This window comes from Sinohyriopsis cumingii, chromosome 4 (assembly GCF_028554795.1).
Source record: "Sinohyriopsis cumingii isolate HCF-2022 chromosome 4, ASM2855479v2, whole genome shotgun sequence".
Lineage (NCBI taxonomy): Eukaryota > Metazoa > Mollusca > Bivalvia > Unionida > Unionidae > Sinohyriopsis > Sinohyriopsis cumingii.
This window is the reverse complement of record NC_142964.1, coordinates 119,589,723-119,607,770: the sequence shown is the minus strand read 5'-3', so window position 1 is coordinate 119,607,770 and position 18,048 is coordinate 119,589,723. Positions and strand designations below refer to the sequence as shown.

Sequence of the window (18,048 nt, the reverse complement as noted above, 5' to 3'; positions counted from 1 at the left end):
CCTTCCGACATGGGGTCGCCTGGATGTATAGATGTTTCTGGATATACCTTATCATCGGCATTATTATTATGTTTGATAAAGAATGAAGTGCGTTGGTTAGAATGATTTGAATTTTAGAAATGAGAGAATAAACGCCAATGCATAAAACCCAACAATACACGTATAGTCCCTTCAAGTAGTGTCGCTTAGCATTCATACAATCCGTGCCCGAATTCCATATTGGCATTTTAATTTGTATTTACTACATCCGGGCTATTTTGGCGGCTAGTTTCAAGATGGCTTCCACCGTGTAACTGAATATAAACTTTTTGGGATATTTATTTCTGAAACTGATATATTTATCAATGGAACGTCCTAAAGAAGAGAGTGGGAAATAAGTGTAGCAATAGAATGTTATATTCGACAAGGCAAAATATCCAAAGTGAGGAGTGAGGATAAAACGGTGCTGAAGTCTATTATAGTCATGTCCAATCTTGTCCCACTGTCTTCCGAAGATGTCATCATTCTTTTGTCAGTGTTTCTATTTTGTCAAAATGGTAAAGTAGCACAAACGCTTTTAAATTATATATCAAGCATTTCCATGATCTGAACATAAATTCGGCTTGCTTTATTCACTTCGTATAATCGCTGTGCATATGCTGCAATAACGATGACACAAGAGGGGCAACATCTTCTCGACATGAAGAAGATGCTCGTGACAAGCCTCAATTTGTTGGGGTTCGATGTGCAGGCCATGGAAGCAGTGAATAAAATTCAGTTCAATGAGTAAGTAACTAGCATATAACATACATATACGGAGACAAACAAGGCTCTTAAATATAATTATTTTAAGTGCCTCTGCCTCCTATCAGTCAAAATATACAGTATACTGGCTATAGCATTATAATTGAAACTCCCAGAAATATATAATTAGCATCAAATAGCGAAAAAGAGCAAAGGTTGGACAAGTGATTTTGCATAAAGATGAAATTCAATGGAAAAAAGTCAATACTCACTTGTTTATAATGCGTGTTATTTTGTGCAGTATCTTTGACCCCTGCTTTATTGTTGTTGGAGATCATTTTGAGTTCACATTTCAGTATGTGGGTAGAACATATGTACAATCAACCCAATCAACTACCGGTATCATACCGGTAGTCCAGAAACCCCATCTGTACAGGTGGACAGTATCACAGGAATGTACAGTTAAAGTTGATAAAACCATCTTTAAAGATGAATTAACAGATCTTTACCATCCATTCCAGTCAGTTTTGAAGCAATAAAGGCATGCAGTCATATACAAACATTAATTAAGAAATTTAAAAAATGACAAACTTTTGGTCATCTTTTAAATTTCTTAATTTTTGTAATTGATTATTGTTTCAAAACTGTCTGGTATGGATGGGAAAGATCTGTTAAATCATCTTTTAAGATTGTTTCATTTTAATTGATGGCACACTGTTTATTATCCATGCTTTGATCCTGTTTCCTATTTTTTTCTTATTTGAACAGAATTTAAAAGCAGAACAGTTTATATATTTATTGAGCTGATTATGACCTGCTGACAGAAAAAGATCAATTTATAAAAAAATAAAAAACTCAGTTGGTTTTAAATACAACTTAATAAGGAAGCATACAAAAAAAATAACATTTGCTGCAGATATGGAAACTTACTCAAAACATTAGGGACTTTCTTTGATGAAAACAGATTCCTTTTTATTTAGATCCTTATATTGGATGATCAAAACACTGAAATGGCAGTCAATAGAATTTATCTCAGTAACAAAGAAAAAAAAATGACCACTGGGTTGTGATTAGATTTATCTCAGTAAGAATAAAAAATGACCACTTGGTTGTGAGTAGATTTATCCCAGTAAGAAAAGAAAAAAAACAACCATTTGGTTGTGAGTAGATTTACCTCAGCAAGTTGTTGTTGTTTTGGGGCTTAACGCCATTTTTCAGCACACGATAGGCTATACATGGCGGCCACTATTAATGGTGGAGGAAGAACCCGGGAAAACCCCGGAAAGAACCACCGACCCACGAGAAGCTACTGGCAAGCTTTTTCACATACCCGCATTGGCTGAATCCTAGACTCGAACCGCTGCAGACAGAGGTGAGATGGCAGTGATCCGTAACCGAGAGCGCTTTAGACCACTCGGCCACTCGGGGCCCCTACCTCAGCAAGAAAAAAAGGCATCAGAGTAATAATAGTACAATTAAATCAGTAAGACTCAAAGTTGTGCAACTCTGTCAGTATGTGCTGCCATCTATATGAGACCATCTTGAAAATATGGTTCCAATTCCCATCAAGTCCAACCACTCTGGTGGCCTTGTGGTTAGAACTTATGCATAAGATGCAGGAGGTCGCGGGTTAGAACACCGGCCGAGTCATTTCAAAGACTTACAAAAATTGTCTTAACAGCTGCCTTGCTTGACGCTTAGCATTAAGATGTTAGTATTAGGACTGATCAGCATGGTGTCATGATAATGTGACTTGGTGGGACATGATGCTATATGTCTGCGGCATGACACCCCAGTGCTGGACATCACTATAAACTGCCACACTTCAGACATCGTAGCTATATGACTGAAAAATTATTAAAGCTGCGATTCAAATCACACACATACATATTCTCATAATTTTTAATTACTGTTTAATATTGTCTTTTCTTTGCTAACAAATCAGATCAAGAATATTTCACTGAAGATGTTTGATGGCCTGAATTTTGAAAAAATCCTGGCCCATCCTCCAGGAAATTAAATGTTCTGTTATATATGCATTGTGTTATCACAGTTATTTTTATTCTTGGGCCTTTTCATTGATCAGTTAAGGGAGAAGATAGACAGATCTCATATAATATATACTTAAAGGAGACCAGAAACCAATGGAAATATAGAATAATAATAAAAGTACTATAGCAGAAAACCTTATTCTGAAGTATCATCTGTGACCGTAATGCCAATATTTTATATTGGCCTATCTTCTAGGAGCTGAATTTCCGTGACCTCGTATGCAAAATTTCCGCGCCTGTTTGGTTACTTTTGGGATGTGACATCATAGTAGCGACTCCAGCAGCCCAAGTGGGAGTTGCCAGAGTAAAAGACAATACTGTTTTGCATTGCTTATGGGTGTAATAGAACATTAAGAAAAGCCTGTTGACATAAAAAAAAAATTCTTTTTCGAAAGATAAAGGCATAATGAAAGAATGGGTACATTATTACAAACGAGCCGATTTCAAAGCAACACCATACAGCACTGTGCTCATTACATTTCTCAAAGGAATGTTACGAGAGGGATCATGAAGAAATGGCAGCTCAAAGATCTGCAAATGCTAGGCCTAGACTAAAAGTTGGCGCTGTTCCAGACATACCTTTGGACATTTTAAATCCTGGGAAAAGTGTTAAATGTGTGAGTTACGAAAACAGGCAGAAGGATGAGTAAGTGACCACAAAATGCAACAATCAATCCACACATCTTTTATCTAAAAACAGCAGTGCTAAAAACAAATCTGATAGCCCAACACCCTGGACCCCATCTTGTTTTAGTTCCGGCCCATCCTGTATTCAAAGTGAGGTGCCCGTCAGGCTTGTCGAAACAAAAATTGTTTGCCTGAGGAAACATTGATCGCGCTGGTGAAATGAGTAAATGTATTTTCAAGATGTTGACATACATGCCTCAACACGGCACAGTCTAAATCAAATCACCACTGTCCTAGGTGAAATTTAGATTTGATTTTAATCAAATGGAAGCTTTACTAAAAATAAGATTCTAAACCTGTCGTGTTTCGAGAAAACACAATTTTCAGTAATCTTATAAAAATTAAAAAATGAAAAAAAAAATGCATTGTATAAATGTAGTATGCATAAATGTTAAACTGTAATAATTGGAACTGATATAAAACTATTCCTTGGGCAGTTTAAAAAGCAGCGATTAAATAAAAAGAGGTCAAAGTTTCACATTAACTGTCTGACAATAGAACGGGGGGTTGGGGGACTATTGACCCCCCCCCCCCTTGCCCCAATGTGCAACCGCCCATTTGACGTGCCTTTTCTCCCTGTGATACGCCTTATTATTCCCACTTGACAAGCCCCTTTTGCATATCCTGGTCAGTTCTGGTTAAATTGAAAAATAACTAAAGTTTTGATTAAAGTACGCAAATGATAAAGCCAGTGTGACTAATGAACATAATCCTTATCTTTGCATTGATCTTGTGAAAATGGCTGCCCTTCGGACATACTTCAAAGAAACCATGTTTGACAGTGTGTGTATGCGTAAGCACCAGCAATTGATTACCAAATAAACGATGCCTATTTTGTTGTTACTTACGATGCCATGGACTTAATTTTAACAGTTCAAATCTGCAGTCACAAGTTACCGTACTTGTGGCAACTGTTTTTCTCACGTTTTATGCCCCACCTTATTTCTTTAGGTTTAAGTCTTAATGCATGTACAGTCAAACCCACTTATCTCGACCTCGGTTATCTCGACAACCCGCTTATGTCGAGCGTTTTGGTCCGGTCCCGAAAAAATTCTTCTTTGTTATGCTATTTTTTACCCGCTTATCTTGACCTCTGTTAAGTCGATAACCCGGTTATGTCGGGCATAAGTTTCGGTCCGAAGTAACATGTGGACCCGCTTAATTCGACGAAATGCAACTTTTTAACGTCAATCTCACAGAAATTGTACAAGAAATAGTCAGCAAAAGCGATCGATTTGTAGAAAATATGAAGTAATATCAGTCTGCTTTTGTTTACTCCGGTGCTGATCTGTAACGAACGATTCAAAAGCACTTACGTTTTCATACATATGCTCGGCACCGTCGACACTTGCCACAAACAATTTCATTTTTTTAATGCATTCAGCCATTTCACTGTAGCTTGGGATAGTGATAGGCTGATCATCATCATCATCATCATCATCTTGCTTGCATGATTGTATCTGCTTCGTTGTCACCGATTGGATTATTTCCTCATCAGTAAGTTCACCATAGGCATTGGCATCATCATCCACGTGAACATAATTAGAAAATTCATCCCGAGCAATGCCTATGGAGTCCGCAATCTCATCAGCCATCGCTTCAAGACCTATTTCTGATTGAGGCTCTTTAATTTCTTGTGCAATTAAACACTGCTGGTGAAATTCTTCATCAGAAATTTCCGGAAAAATACAATGGAACCAGCAGTTTTGAATGGTTTTCGGCGATACACTGTTCCAAGCTGCACGGGCATACATGATGGCGTCTAGCAGAGTTGGTTTATAGGATCGCTTTTCCTCATTTGCACTCACAGTCAATGTACATGTACATGTACATGTATTTTCAAAAACATTTATTGATCTTTATCTGCGAGATACTGTCATATATTAACCTGGATATAATACAATCTTGGTTATTTTGCACCTAACACCGCGTTATGCGTGAATGGCGGGTGCCTGAAAGCAATCGGTGGATGTTTCTCTCTCACTCTCTCATTTGTGATTTTCTTTGATCCATTTTTCAATCTGATAACATATTCAAACCTCTGAGTACAACCAAACATGATTTGTTTTTCAATATTCACATCAATTATAAAAATGCGTCGTGTGTTATCTGACATAAGTGATGCACACTACAGTAATGGATGCATACGCTACATGTGATATATGGAGTTCATAGATATATTTTTTCTTTAATAAATTACTTATGATGATAAAAAAGGAATAAATGATAACAACACCAGGTTAGTTCATTTCATTTTATTATCAATTAAGCGTTTTGTTTATTTTATTGTAACATGCAGTGGGAGGGGATTCCAGTAAACACCAGCAAGAGACAGGAGTAATGCTCAAGGACATTTTTAAAATTACCGGTTTTTATGAACCCGGATATCTCGGGACCCGGTTATGTCGACGATTTTTTTACACCCCCGACGTAATCGAGATAACCGGGTTTGACTGTAACACTGTTTGCTGAATAAAATATTTATTCAGAATTAGTTCTTTAGGGCCACATATACTGCATGGTATATTTTGTTTTATTCCTTGTAATTTAATTATGATAATTAAACTTTTCATATACGGTAGAGGAATGTCAGGTGTTAACTGGCCAAGTTTCTTTGGCGGAAATGGAGATGCGACTTTGTTTGCAGAGAAAATTTCAAAGTGATCATTCATTTAAGCTGATTGGTGACAATTTTATTCTTTTAATTTTTTTTAATACTATAGTACTGTTGTAGTTGTTTAAAAAATCTGAAATTTACTTGAATAATGTTTAATCTTCACGTTCTATTTACTGAAGAAGAGAAAAAGAAAGAAAAAACTGTTGTATGATATTAATTATCTCGTCCAGTGCTGGTTTAGACGTGTGTGCATGTGATTTGAATTTTTAAAGTAACTTTAACAATTTTTCAGTCATATTGCTACGATGTCTGCAGTGTGGCAGTTTAGACTGTGGATTGCATATGTTATATTTAAAAATGGTTTGGGGTTGGGTTTTTTTTCTTATGACAAATGAAAATTGACAGACATACTGTAATAATTGGGACTTCACTGCGCAAAATTGAGAGATATTACGAGATCTGGAGGTAGAAGAGGAAATACCCCAAAAATTGGGAGGTTTTTCTCCCGGCTTGAGAGTTGACAGGTATGAACTGTCCGGGCTTGTGGAATTTCATTCAGGACTTTAGTTTATTTAAGTCACCAGCCCGGGTCCTGTGCCTAACAAATTTCTTTTAGCACTTACCAGTACAGTACATAAACTGTTATATCAGATTGCAGATTCAACTTTTGAATGTGCAACCCAAATGTGGTCTCCTGTCTGCCTCGCTTGCCAATGTTTATGTTTGTATTCGAGGACTGGCTAGTATAGCGTCGTGATCTGTTGTCTCATCAAAAACTCGGAAAAACTCTGCAATTTATGGAATCGTGGTATCTTCCAGGCAATATAACCACTACCCGCTTACGATATTTAATTTATAAACACTGCAGTTGAATTAAAATCTGTAGAGAATTACATACGTAAAAGGAAAATTTTGATTTCTAGTCTCCTTTAAAGCCAAATATGTTTTAATTCCAGATTTTGTATCTGCTTTCATTAATCTACACTTCATGATTGATGCATATTTTTTTCTTCTTTGTTTTAGAAACATGTTTGATTTGCCCAACAAAAGAGGTGCTGAGGTAGTGTTGCATTTTCTATTCAGTCGGCTGAACCCTGTCATGTGCAAAGAAGAATTTAGGTATGTCTTGGATGATTATTCCATGTATACAAGTTCCTGACTCAGTTCACCGTAGTAATGTGATCAGTCTTGCATATTTTGTGTCTCTGTTTCAGTAGCTTACAGTGGGACATGTATCTAGAATTGATGGAGAATTCATAAATCACCTTTGTACTATGTATACTTACTTAAGTTCAACTGCAGATTGCACAGACCCAAATCTGCTGTTGCATAATGCACTGCCAGATCTGAGCTTATGCTGTATATTAGGAATAATCATTAGAACAAATAATATCAGAGGTCTCAGAAACACTAAATCATGTGTATTTCGATGCCAATTTTTGATGTGGGACCTAGATAATCACTTAGGAGTCCTCCATACACATATAATAGGTGGGCGGAAAAAATTTGAAGACTTGCCTGTCCTGCTTCAGCCACCAGCTTAGTGAGAAAATGTATTGATCAGTTAGCTGTGCTGATATTTACAATCACAGAATTCAGAAAGGCCCCTTGATGTGTAATGCTGTTGGGCATTTCTGCACACCTAAGGTTTCCATCTCCAATATTGAAGCAAAATGCTTACCGAATTTAACCGATTGCCGAAAATAAAATACTGCAATGCTTACCATTTGAAAAGATGCAGTTGTCACCAGAATATTCTGTTCAGAATAATATTAATTTTGGACACACGGGATACCACCCCTGTGTTTTCATGACTTGCGATATGTCGGCCTATTCTGCGCACAGCTTTGAAAAGATGTAATGTTTATCCATCGGGCTATAGAAATGAAATACATTACTTTGGACTGTTTCTGTCAGCATTTCGGTCAAGTAATTGGTCAGGTTTATAGCTAGTTTTAAAAAAATCCAACATAACAAATGCCAATAAATGGCAAGAGATTTTAGGCAAACAAAACAGGGGGCCCCGAGTGGTCTGAAGCACTTTCCGTTACGGATCACTGCCATCTCACCTCTGTCTGTGTGGGTTCAAGTCTCGGATTCGGCTAATGTGGGTATGTGAGAAACCTTGCCAGTAGCTTCTCTTGGGTCGATGGTTCTTTCCGGGGTTTTCCCGGGTTCTTCTTCCACCATTAATACTGACCACCATGTGTAGCCTATCATGTGCTGAAAAATGGCGTTAAACCCTACAACAACAACAACAACAACAGCAAACTAAACTGATCTTGTACAGAAATTACTGTATTTGCTGTATGTTTTCAGACTGCAACAAATAATTACTTTTTTTGTCATCCGAATACATATTAAATTCTTTAATTATGTGTCCAAAAACATACAGGTGAAGATAGATTTATTCCCCTCCATGTCCGTAATGAAGTTACTGTTAGCTCACATAACGGCGTACTGCCATGAACTAAAACAAGTATTTTGTCTAATACCACAGAACGGATACAGGTGTACATTTCCATCTTTTATATAATGCATTTGTATGATTCTAAATGATACATAGTAAATATGATTTTCTGGGGTACAGGTTTAAGAAGGTCATGGAATGTTGACATTTAGAAATCATATTTTCATATGCCTTTTGAGTCGAAAGGTGGGATATTTTTGTACACTTTTCTTAATTAAAGTACGATTGTTCTTTCTTGATACAAAATGGATTTTTGACCCAAAATAGCACGTGCTCCAGTATTTGCAGAAATAACATATCATTGCGCAGAATTACCCGATGTACAGAATTGGCTGACATGACGGTACATGTTTTCATTATAAGAGTACATCAGAAGAACATAATGCAATAATGGGTAGAAAGTTAAAAGACTTTGACTGGTGGCAAGGTGGGAAAATGTGCTGATATTTGCAATGACAGAATTCCGGGGGGCCCCGAGTGGCTGAATGGTCTAAAGCGCTCTCCGTTACGGATCACTGCCATCTCACCTCTGTCTGCGTGGGTTCGAGTCTTGGATTCGGCTAATGTAGGTATGTGAGAAAGCTTGCCAGTAGCTTCTCATGGGTAGGTGGTTCTTCCCGAGCTTTTCCCGGGTTCTTCCTCCACCATTAATACTGGCCGCCATGCATAGCTTATCATGTGCTGAAAAATGGCGTTAAACCCCACAACAACAACAACAACAACAGAATTCCGTGGTTGAAAGACCCACCTGATGTACATGTTGCCATTATAAGAGTACATGAAAAGAACATGATGCAATAGCTTGGTGGCAAGTTGAAAGGCTTTGACTGACAGCTGGGTGGGAAAATATACTGATATTTACAGTGATTGAATTAAGAGGCAGAAAGACCCAGAGATGTACATGTCATTTATAAGAGTACATCAGATAAACAACTTTAGCTTCCATAATTGTATTCATTTCTGGGTGTAGTGGAATAAGCAGTGCACATGACCTCAGAATCTAGACATGTTGAGACTTAGACAAAATGCCATTCACAAATGTGGATTGTATTTTGGAGTTAAATGGCAAACTGATGAAGATTGTAATGAGATTCAGAAGAGAGCTAAAGTTGCTGGAACTGAACGTTCAGATGTGACAGTAGCCAAGTGTAAGAAAAGTGTGATGCCTAGCTTAGTGCTTGGAATAAGACCTTTCTTGGATTGACAAAATTCAGTCTCATTCTGACAGACAAACAAGAGCTATGTCAAAGTTATAAAGAATGTAGCAATTAAACTCTATGACAACCAATAGTTCTTATAATTTGCATAGTTTTCTGGGAGGGGACTGCAACCTTTGCTGGTGGGACTCCCTATTTTTACCAAAATGAGAGCCCTGGACTCCTAGTTTTAAAATCTGAGCGAGACCTCTGAATATAGACCCTGATCTGCAGATGCAGTATGCAAGAGCAGATCAGAGTCTGTGTTGTTTGCAGTTTGATATGACTTTATAGTTAAATGGGGTAAAACTTTGATAGAGAAATGCAATGGCAGGATGGGGTCTGTGTTATTTGAAGTTAGATTTGACTTATAAGTATATATGATAGTAGTTGGGAGTGTCAGAATTAAGGATACGTGGATATATTAGGGGGTATATTAATTTGGAAACTCATTCCATTGTAGATTTTTGTTTTATATGTCAGTCATGTAAAATGTATCATGGCCCATTTTCACAATCTCACTTACATTTATAATTGAGGATACATGCACCCCCTAATCATCAGAATTGAGGATACATGGATATATACGAGACTATAGCAGTTTGGAAATTGATTCTTTGGTTGACATTGCATCATATGTGTCAATCGTGTAATGCCTATAAATGGATCCTTTTCACAATCTTGTGCAGAGTTGTCTTCCATGCTGCGTGTGAGAATATGAGAACAAGACTAAAGGTGTAAAGCCACTATCTGACAACAGAGAGAGAACACAGAGATACATTCAGTATATATTTGAATGAATTAAACTATAATTGACCACTGATTTGGATCATTAAGTCACGTTTGTATATTGTTTTCTTTTTGAAATAAATGTGCTTATCTTGTTATGCTGTGGACTCAAATTTTCTGCAAATGTAAGAAATAACCACAGTATAAACAGGGGCTCAAGATAGCAAGGGAGACGATGTTTGATGCACATTGGTGTGGGTTGTAGGGGAGCATTGCTTATAATTTTCATTGATAGATGAGCACTATTAATTTCTTTGTCCAACATAGACATTCATGTAATGGATTTGAATGGTATAGAATGCTGTATCTTAAGAAATTAAAAGTTAATAAATTGATGACATACATACATACATACATACATATACATACATACATACATACATACATATACATACATACAGTATTTTCCCACCTAGAAGTTGAAGATGACGTGGAATGGAAGTCAAATTTGCAAAGTTACTTTACCACCAGCAGGGCTTTACTAACATTTTTATTGATCAATATTTTGTCATATATTTTATTTTGTTATACATTGAGAAAATATTTTTGTGAAATAATATCATACAGAATATATAATTGTTTATTAAAACATTTTAATGTCATGATGATGATTCCAAATTTTCATGTACTGGCAGCATTTTGGACAGTAAAACAAGTCACATATCAAGTTTCATTACCAATTTCAGTCACACATTTTTAATGTTAAGCAAAATAGAAACCTAATTGTAAGGAAAAAGTGGGGTCCACACCTGCTTCAGCATTTTAAGCGTGTTTGCAAGTTAACGCTATGTATTAAAACAAGGGAGATCATCATTCTCTCGTATGATAGAATCTTGTATGAATGTGCATGTGATGTTACACTTCAGCCTGTCTTGAGCTGAATGTAAATGAGTGTTCACTGACCAATATCACAAGTATAAGGGACTGTCAAATTTAATTCTTTGGATGGGGTGGGTATACCAAAATAATAGTAAAAACTATGGCCTTGTCAGGCAAGTGGGTTTTAAGTCAGGGCAATTGATTTTATGTTTTGTTAAAGAGACTTACTCTGGGCAGGTGTCTGAAAAATCTTTGGACACTGATTGACATCAGGATCTGGAGGAAAACATTGCTATATGTGAAAATATTTTAAGAGGCAAATAAAGACGAGTCAGTTTAATATAATTTTTGTTTATTTTCATATTTAAAGTATTACGGTTTCAATGCTGTGTCAGAATAATAGTAAATAAAGGTCAGCCCTTTCAGGGCATGTTTAATTTTGAGTCATTGTTATTGTAATTTTAGTCGGGGCTTGTGATTTTTTTTTAAAAGTTACTCGTCTTTGGCCTGTGTCTGAAAATTGTTTTTTGGTGAAAAACTGCACATTGACTATTTGATTGTCTAAATAACCAGGGTTGCAGACAGAAATTTATCAATTTCTGCATAAAATTCATGTGAAATTAATGTTCATGTAAGACTCTAAGGTTGTTGTTCACTGTTATTGATAGATATACAGTGGGTTTGATCAAACACAAGTACATGTACATGTTTGGTACATATGTCACTTTGTTAAACTTTTGATCTTCTGTTCTATTTAATATGCTGATAAATAATATTGTATGTCATCTTCTGCTTTTCTGTAATTTTTCAGAGACTGCTGGCCAATCACAGACAGAAAACTGGAACAGAATTTTAGGAAAACATGCTGCAATTGGTTAACTAATATTTCCAAGGTATAATACAACAATATTTACAGTGAAATTCCCTTTTATAAATCTCTTTGTTACCCGAGTTCGTATGCGGACTGGCCATTTATTTTGGTCCCAATAAGGCCATTCTAATACTGACTGAAAACATATCCAGTAGAGGTATGAAAACTCGGGAGTGATTAGACCTCTCAATTTTTGAATTATTAGTCTTTAAGAGGTTTTGAGATTGCATGCAAGGTGAGGCTTTAATGCTATGCTGTACAAGTGATCTGAGTATTTATATGCTGAATGATTGAGGTGTTAAAGTTCTAGCATAAATAAATTTTTCCAGTAAATTGTGACATATATAAAGAATATTTTAGGAAAGTATGTATATTTTGAGAAATGATTTACATTCTTTCTGATTGTCTGAGTTATTACATGGAGGGTGGTGCAGTTGGTTCAGGGTAGATATAGAGAAAGAAAAAAGAAATCTTTTGTATAAAGACTAAAGAGTTAGACTATTAAATTATTATGGATCTCTTTTTTTTCCAGGAGGAGCCAGATTCTAATATGCCTCGGATATCGGCTTCTTTGTTCTTGTCCCCATGTGGAGAAAAGTTTTATCAACTGTTGTTCTACTTCTCCTGCCATGTTTTACAGAAGGTCATGGAAAATGAGCATGGTAAGTTGATTGCTCTGATGGTCAAAAGGGACTTAAAGACAGTGCTAAAAAAATCCAGTAGCCTGTCGCCCGTGGCCCCACTAATTTTAGATCGGGCCTGTCCTGTATTGCAAGTGAAGTGCCTGTCGGGCTTGATGAAAAAATTTAATTTGCCTGAGGAAACTTGGATCACGCTGATATGTATTTTCACGTTGTTGACATACTTGACACGTCGCAATCTAAATCACAGGGGCTTGTATCATTGTTTACAATTTATTTTCTGTTATGTATATAGCGTATTATTTTATACTATATGTATGACTGACAGTTAAATTGTATGCAACAATATGAGCTCCTGTGATCTAAATCATATATCACTGTGACTATGTGAAATTGAGATCCAGTTTGAATCAAATTGAAGCATGGCATGTCATGCTGAAAATATGATTTTGTACTCCCATACCTATTGACTCAGTCTAGTTTTGAGAAAACACAATTTTCAGGAATCTAAACACACAAAAAACAAAAAAAACACCATAAAAAGCCCCCAAACTAACACTTTCAGTATATGACTGTTACATGTAGCATGTATAAACAGTAAAAACTGTCATGACTGGAGCTGATGTAAAACTATCCCTTGGGCAGTTTAAATAGGGCAGTTAAAGGCAAAGAGGTCATTTATAACAGCACATATTACTTAATTGGCTGAGAAAAGCTAGTGAGATATGTTTGAAGGCAGCAGTGTGTGAGCCCATTGTGCTAATTTGCATGGGTATAATCAGGAATTGGTGCAACCCATTAAGAGATCCTAGATGCATGTACAAGAAGAACAAAAGTTATTACATAATATTGCCTTGAATGAGAATGTGTAAGCCATATGTATTATATTTTTGACAAGTTTGTGAACAGCAGCAATGTTTCTTTGAAGTCGGATTTTAGTGCATTTATAGAATGCAGTGCATGATCATTCTCTTGGTTAATGGAGTTTTACTGTGTGAAGCACGCCAGCGAAAAAAGAAAGAAAAGGATGGGGGGGGGCAGTGGTGGCTATTAATTCTTTGCACATACTACAAATAACACATCACCAAGTCAACATGGTTCTTCCCAGGATTCATTCTGAGAATACAGCAGAGAAGTTTGAAAACAAGGACCATCATGTTCCTAGTGAGTGTAGTGATGAACACTAATGACACTTGCATTACCTTCAAACCCCTCTGAACGCTATTGAATTTATATTCGAATTGTAGCTATTGCAAGGTAGTCTGACAGAATTGAAAAAGGGCAAAATTTTGGCATGTGGAAATTGTGGAGTCTGGACTTGTTGAATTTCAGTCAGGGCTTGTGAGTTTATTTAAGTGACCAGCCGGGGGCCCATATCTAAAACAAAATTTTCTTTGAGTACTGAAAGGTATTTTTAAAAAAATTCTGATCAATCCAGAAGTATGGTCTCAAAGGTTTGGTTCAGAGTAAACAAAGAAAATACAAGGTATATGTATGTATTCTCCCAGTTTACAATAGTAGTGCTTCAGATGAATGCAATTTTGTTGCACAGCAAATTTGTGTATCACAGAAAAACCGTGGCAGGTGTAGGCATGTGGCAGAGGCATCATATCATAAGAGGCAACTGATGGAGGCATGAGCTGTGGTAGCTCTCAGTGTGTTGCTGTGCCACCAAACTCCAAATATATCATAAAGAACTCAAATAATTTAAATTTTTCAATTACTGATAGATCAACTTTTTCATATTTTTCAGTACATAGTGGTTTAACTTTCAGGGTAAGAAAGAGTTCCAGATTTAGCATTGTAAAACAAAACATTTCATCATTAAAATTTGAAGCCATTGTGTCCATTATTAATAAATGCTTACAAGTATCATTAGCGATGAAAACTGCACTTACATGACTGTTAATAAGAATGAAATGCTGACCTTATGCTTGTAGAATCAACTTCTAGATTAGTCAGTCATTTTCAACCGTTGTAAATTATACTTACTCTTTTTTATATGCAGGATGCTGGTACTTAAGAGTCAATAATTTTACCAGATACATACATGATGTTTATTTTGCTAGTTTTATTTTATTATTTCAATTTATTTTGTCATTGCGTGACCCATAGCAACCATTTGTAATAGATGACTTTGTGTCATTAGTTTGCCTTTAGCAACTGATTGGAATAGATGATTTTGTGCTGAGCTTTGCTTGACTAAAGTTTGACACTTCGCTCACTTTTGCATGTGTGCATGTCTGTTCATATGCATGGCCCTCCACACCCTAGATTAAACTCAACATGAACATATTTTACTGGCCAGTATTTCAATATCATTTATCCCGCCCTCTTTGTGTTTGGAATATTACTTGAAGGAGTGCTTGGCGGCATACAGGCCATAGCCAGCTTCTTGTTTGATAATTGTTGATGAAATTGCACATTAGAGATGTTATAAAACATGTTTGACTGGCAGGGAACAAAAGCAAGGAGCAGCTGAAGCACCCAACCTTGACCTCACAGAATCATCACCTTGGTGACCAGGCAGACAAGGTTATCCAGTGTGCCATGATGAGGCTAGTCAGAAAAAACTTTGAGCAGGCACAGGAGACATTAATGATCAATAGTGTGTGGAAGGACTATGTCAAGTAAGTTAAGATCTATATCCTACATAAATTGGGAGTAAACGTTTTTGGGGTATATTGATTCCCAGTTAGGAGATCTTACTGTGAATTCACTAATTTTCAGTTTTTTTTTGTTGTTGTTGCTTGGTATTTTCTGCAAACCACAAATTTAAAGACACAATGAATAATAATCCTTTTGTGGAGACAACATAACCCCTTATCCCGACACGAACATAACTACTTATCCCAACCCTCAAACATAACCCCTATCTCAACTCACAAGCATAACCCCCTTATACCAAGCCACAAACAACCCCTTATCTCAACTCACAAGCATAACCCCTTAACCCCACCCACAAACATAACCCCTTATCCCAACCCACAAACATGACCCCTTATCTCAACTCACAAACATAACCCCTTATCTCAACTCACAAACATAACCCCTTATCTCAACTCACAAACATAACCCCATATCCCAACCCACAAACAGAACCCCTTAACTCACAAACATAACCCCTTATCCCAACTCACAAACATAACCCTTATCCCAACCCACAGGTTGTTTGGACCAACCAGAATGGTTTTTTTGTTGTTGTCACAAACCATGAACATTGGTCCCTGTAGACAGATATACATGAATTTGCAGTAACATGGCAGTTTCATAACAGTGTGTATATAGTTTGTACAAGTTGAGTCCAGCTGCAAACTGCACAGTGCATTATGCAGTTGTGGATCACGATCTGTGTTGTTAAGTTAGTGTCCCAGTCTGTAGTAAGGCCCCTCAAACTATGTGTTTCGGGTTGGCCGACTCTCTGTTTTTTGTTGCCAACACTAGCACTTTTTCCCCATGGGGTAAAATGTTAATTAAAAAAACTCTCAAAATTGATCTGTGCATCTAATTGAGCTGGTTTAGTCAAGTGCTTGAAGTGCTTTGTATATTATCTATACTAATTGTTATTTCGATCCCAAATTTCAATTTTACACTTTAAAACACCCCACATAAAACTGAAACTCAAACCTATGTCCCAGGGGCATGCAAGGTTTGAACAATACTTGACTTGGACGACAACACTGATTAGGGCTGATAATAGGTCAATCTGAAGACTTTGCACCATAAAAGACCGCGATCTTTTAAGGTGAATTATATTATAACTAAATGCTTGTAGGTAAGCCAGCCATTTAAGAATGATTATGTTTATCTGCTTAGAATCTGGGTGTGATTGATACTGTTGATTTGTATGCGTGATCACTAGAACATTTTTTTAAAAAAAAATGTCATGGTTCTATTAACCAGGCATGTGGCATTGTTTTTTATGTTTTGCCAATGGAAACAAAACAGTATTCTAAAAGTCAGATTTGCTCAGTTGGCTCATGAACGGTGAACATTATAAATTATACAGAATATATAAAAATTATGGAGTATCATTCATAATCTAATAAACTTACGGTAAAGTTATAACAATATCTGCTCCCTCAAATGTTTCTTGCAACAAGAACTGTATTTCCGTGTGGAACAACTGTTTTATTCATATGATAGGATGTGATTTCAAGAAGCAACATATGTTTTTCAGCTAATTTTCATTTGCTTAATGTATTTAAAAAAGAAAAAAATAAGCTTTCTAAATTTTGTATTCTACAGACAGAGATACTGATGTTCTCATGATTATATTCTCTTATGTCACATAAGCATTTAGAAAAAGAAATTTGTTTCAAATCTTTGAAAACCTCAGTAAATCGAAAACCTCTCAAAGCCAAAAATTTGTTTTGGTCCCAAAGGTTTTTGGTTTTGAGAGTTTCGATGTAGATAACTTTGTGACTTTTGAAGGGATTCTCAGTATAAACTTTATGCAATAAACCCTCTGTAAAGTTCCTGTGTTAAACTGTTTGAAAGTCATCAGATGGAACAAACATATAATTCACAGGTGAAACAGTGTTCCACTGAAGTCATATTTTTCTTTCCTTAATAGTAGCCATTCAATATTTCATTTTTTTTTTTTCAGTGAGGTTGTAAAAGAGTACAGATCTTTGACGAAAGACATACGTGATACTGAATATGAAATAAGAGGTGAAGGACAAAGAGCCGCAGAAAAGGGACTCATCAGAGGAAGGTTTGCTGTCCATAGCTCTCAAAACTACCATACATATTCTAGAAAATGACTTGTGCAGGGTCCATGTGGTATGGGGGGCAATTCAGCAAAATAGGCACCATCAGTATGCACCCTCGACTCTATCATTTAGTTTAAACATGACTTGTATTTATTTTGCACCATTTCCTCCACTCACGTTTGCTTCATTGTGGTGCATTAATAATCAGTTTAAACATTCACTTTTGTTCAAGTTTTATCTTTGGCGAGGAAGGTGTAATGTTTTATGTTCTATAGTAAAGTTTGGTACCAATTTGATGATGATAAATGCCAGAAATAACATTGCAATTTTTGGAAGATCAGTTTGAAGAGAATTATGACTCCATGAATGTAGCCAGGTCCATTGCTAATAAAATTAATCATTTTATCCAATGTTTCATTCTGTAAACATGAAAAGAGGATTTCTGCATTCTGTTGCAGATTTATTTTTT

The 18,048-nt window shown here is 36.3% G+C and overlaps 1 protein-coding gene across 1 annotated transcript in view; it reads left to right on the top strand.

Moving 5' to 3' along the window:
- The first annotated feature begins 281 nt into the window (after positions 1 to 281).
- LOC149801997 (uncharacterized) overlaps positions 282 to 18,048 on the top strand; it is an 82,919-nt gene continuing 65,152 nt past the window's right edge. The window contains exons 1-6 of the mRNA XM_089956390.1: positions 282 to 765; positions 7,102 to 7,197; positions 12,164 to 12,245; positions 12,756 to 12,885; positions 15,323 to 15,494; positions 17,474 to 17,581. Coding sequence (XP_089812516.1) covers positions 650 to 765; positions 7,102 to 7,197; positions 12,164 to 12,245; positions 12,756 to 12,885; positions 15,323 to 15,494; positions 17,474 to 17,581 — 704 coding nt within the window. The 5' untranslated portion in view covers positions 282 to 649. The remainder of the gene's footprint in view (positions 766 to 7,101; positions 7,198 to 12,163; positions 12,246 to 12,755; positions 12,886 to 15,322; positions 15,495 to 17,473; positions 17,582 to 18,048) is intronic.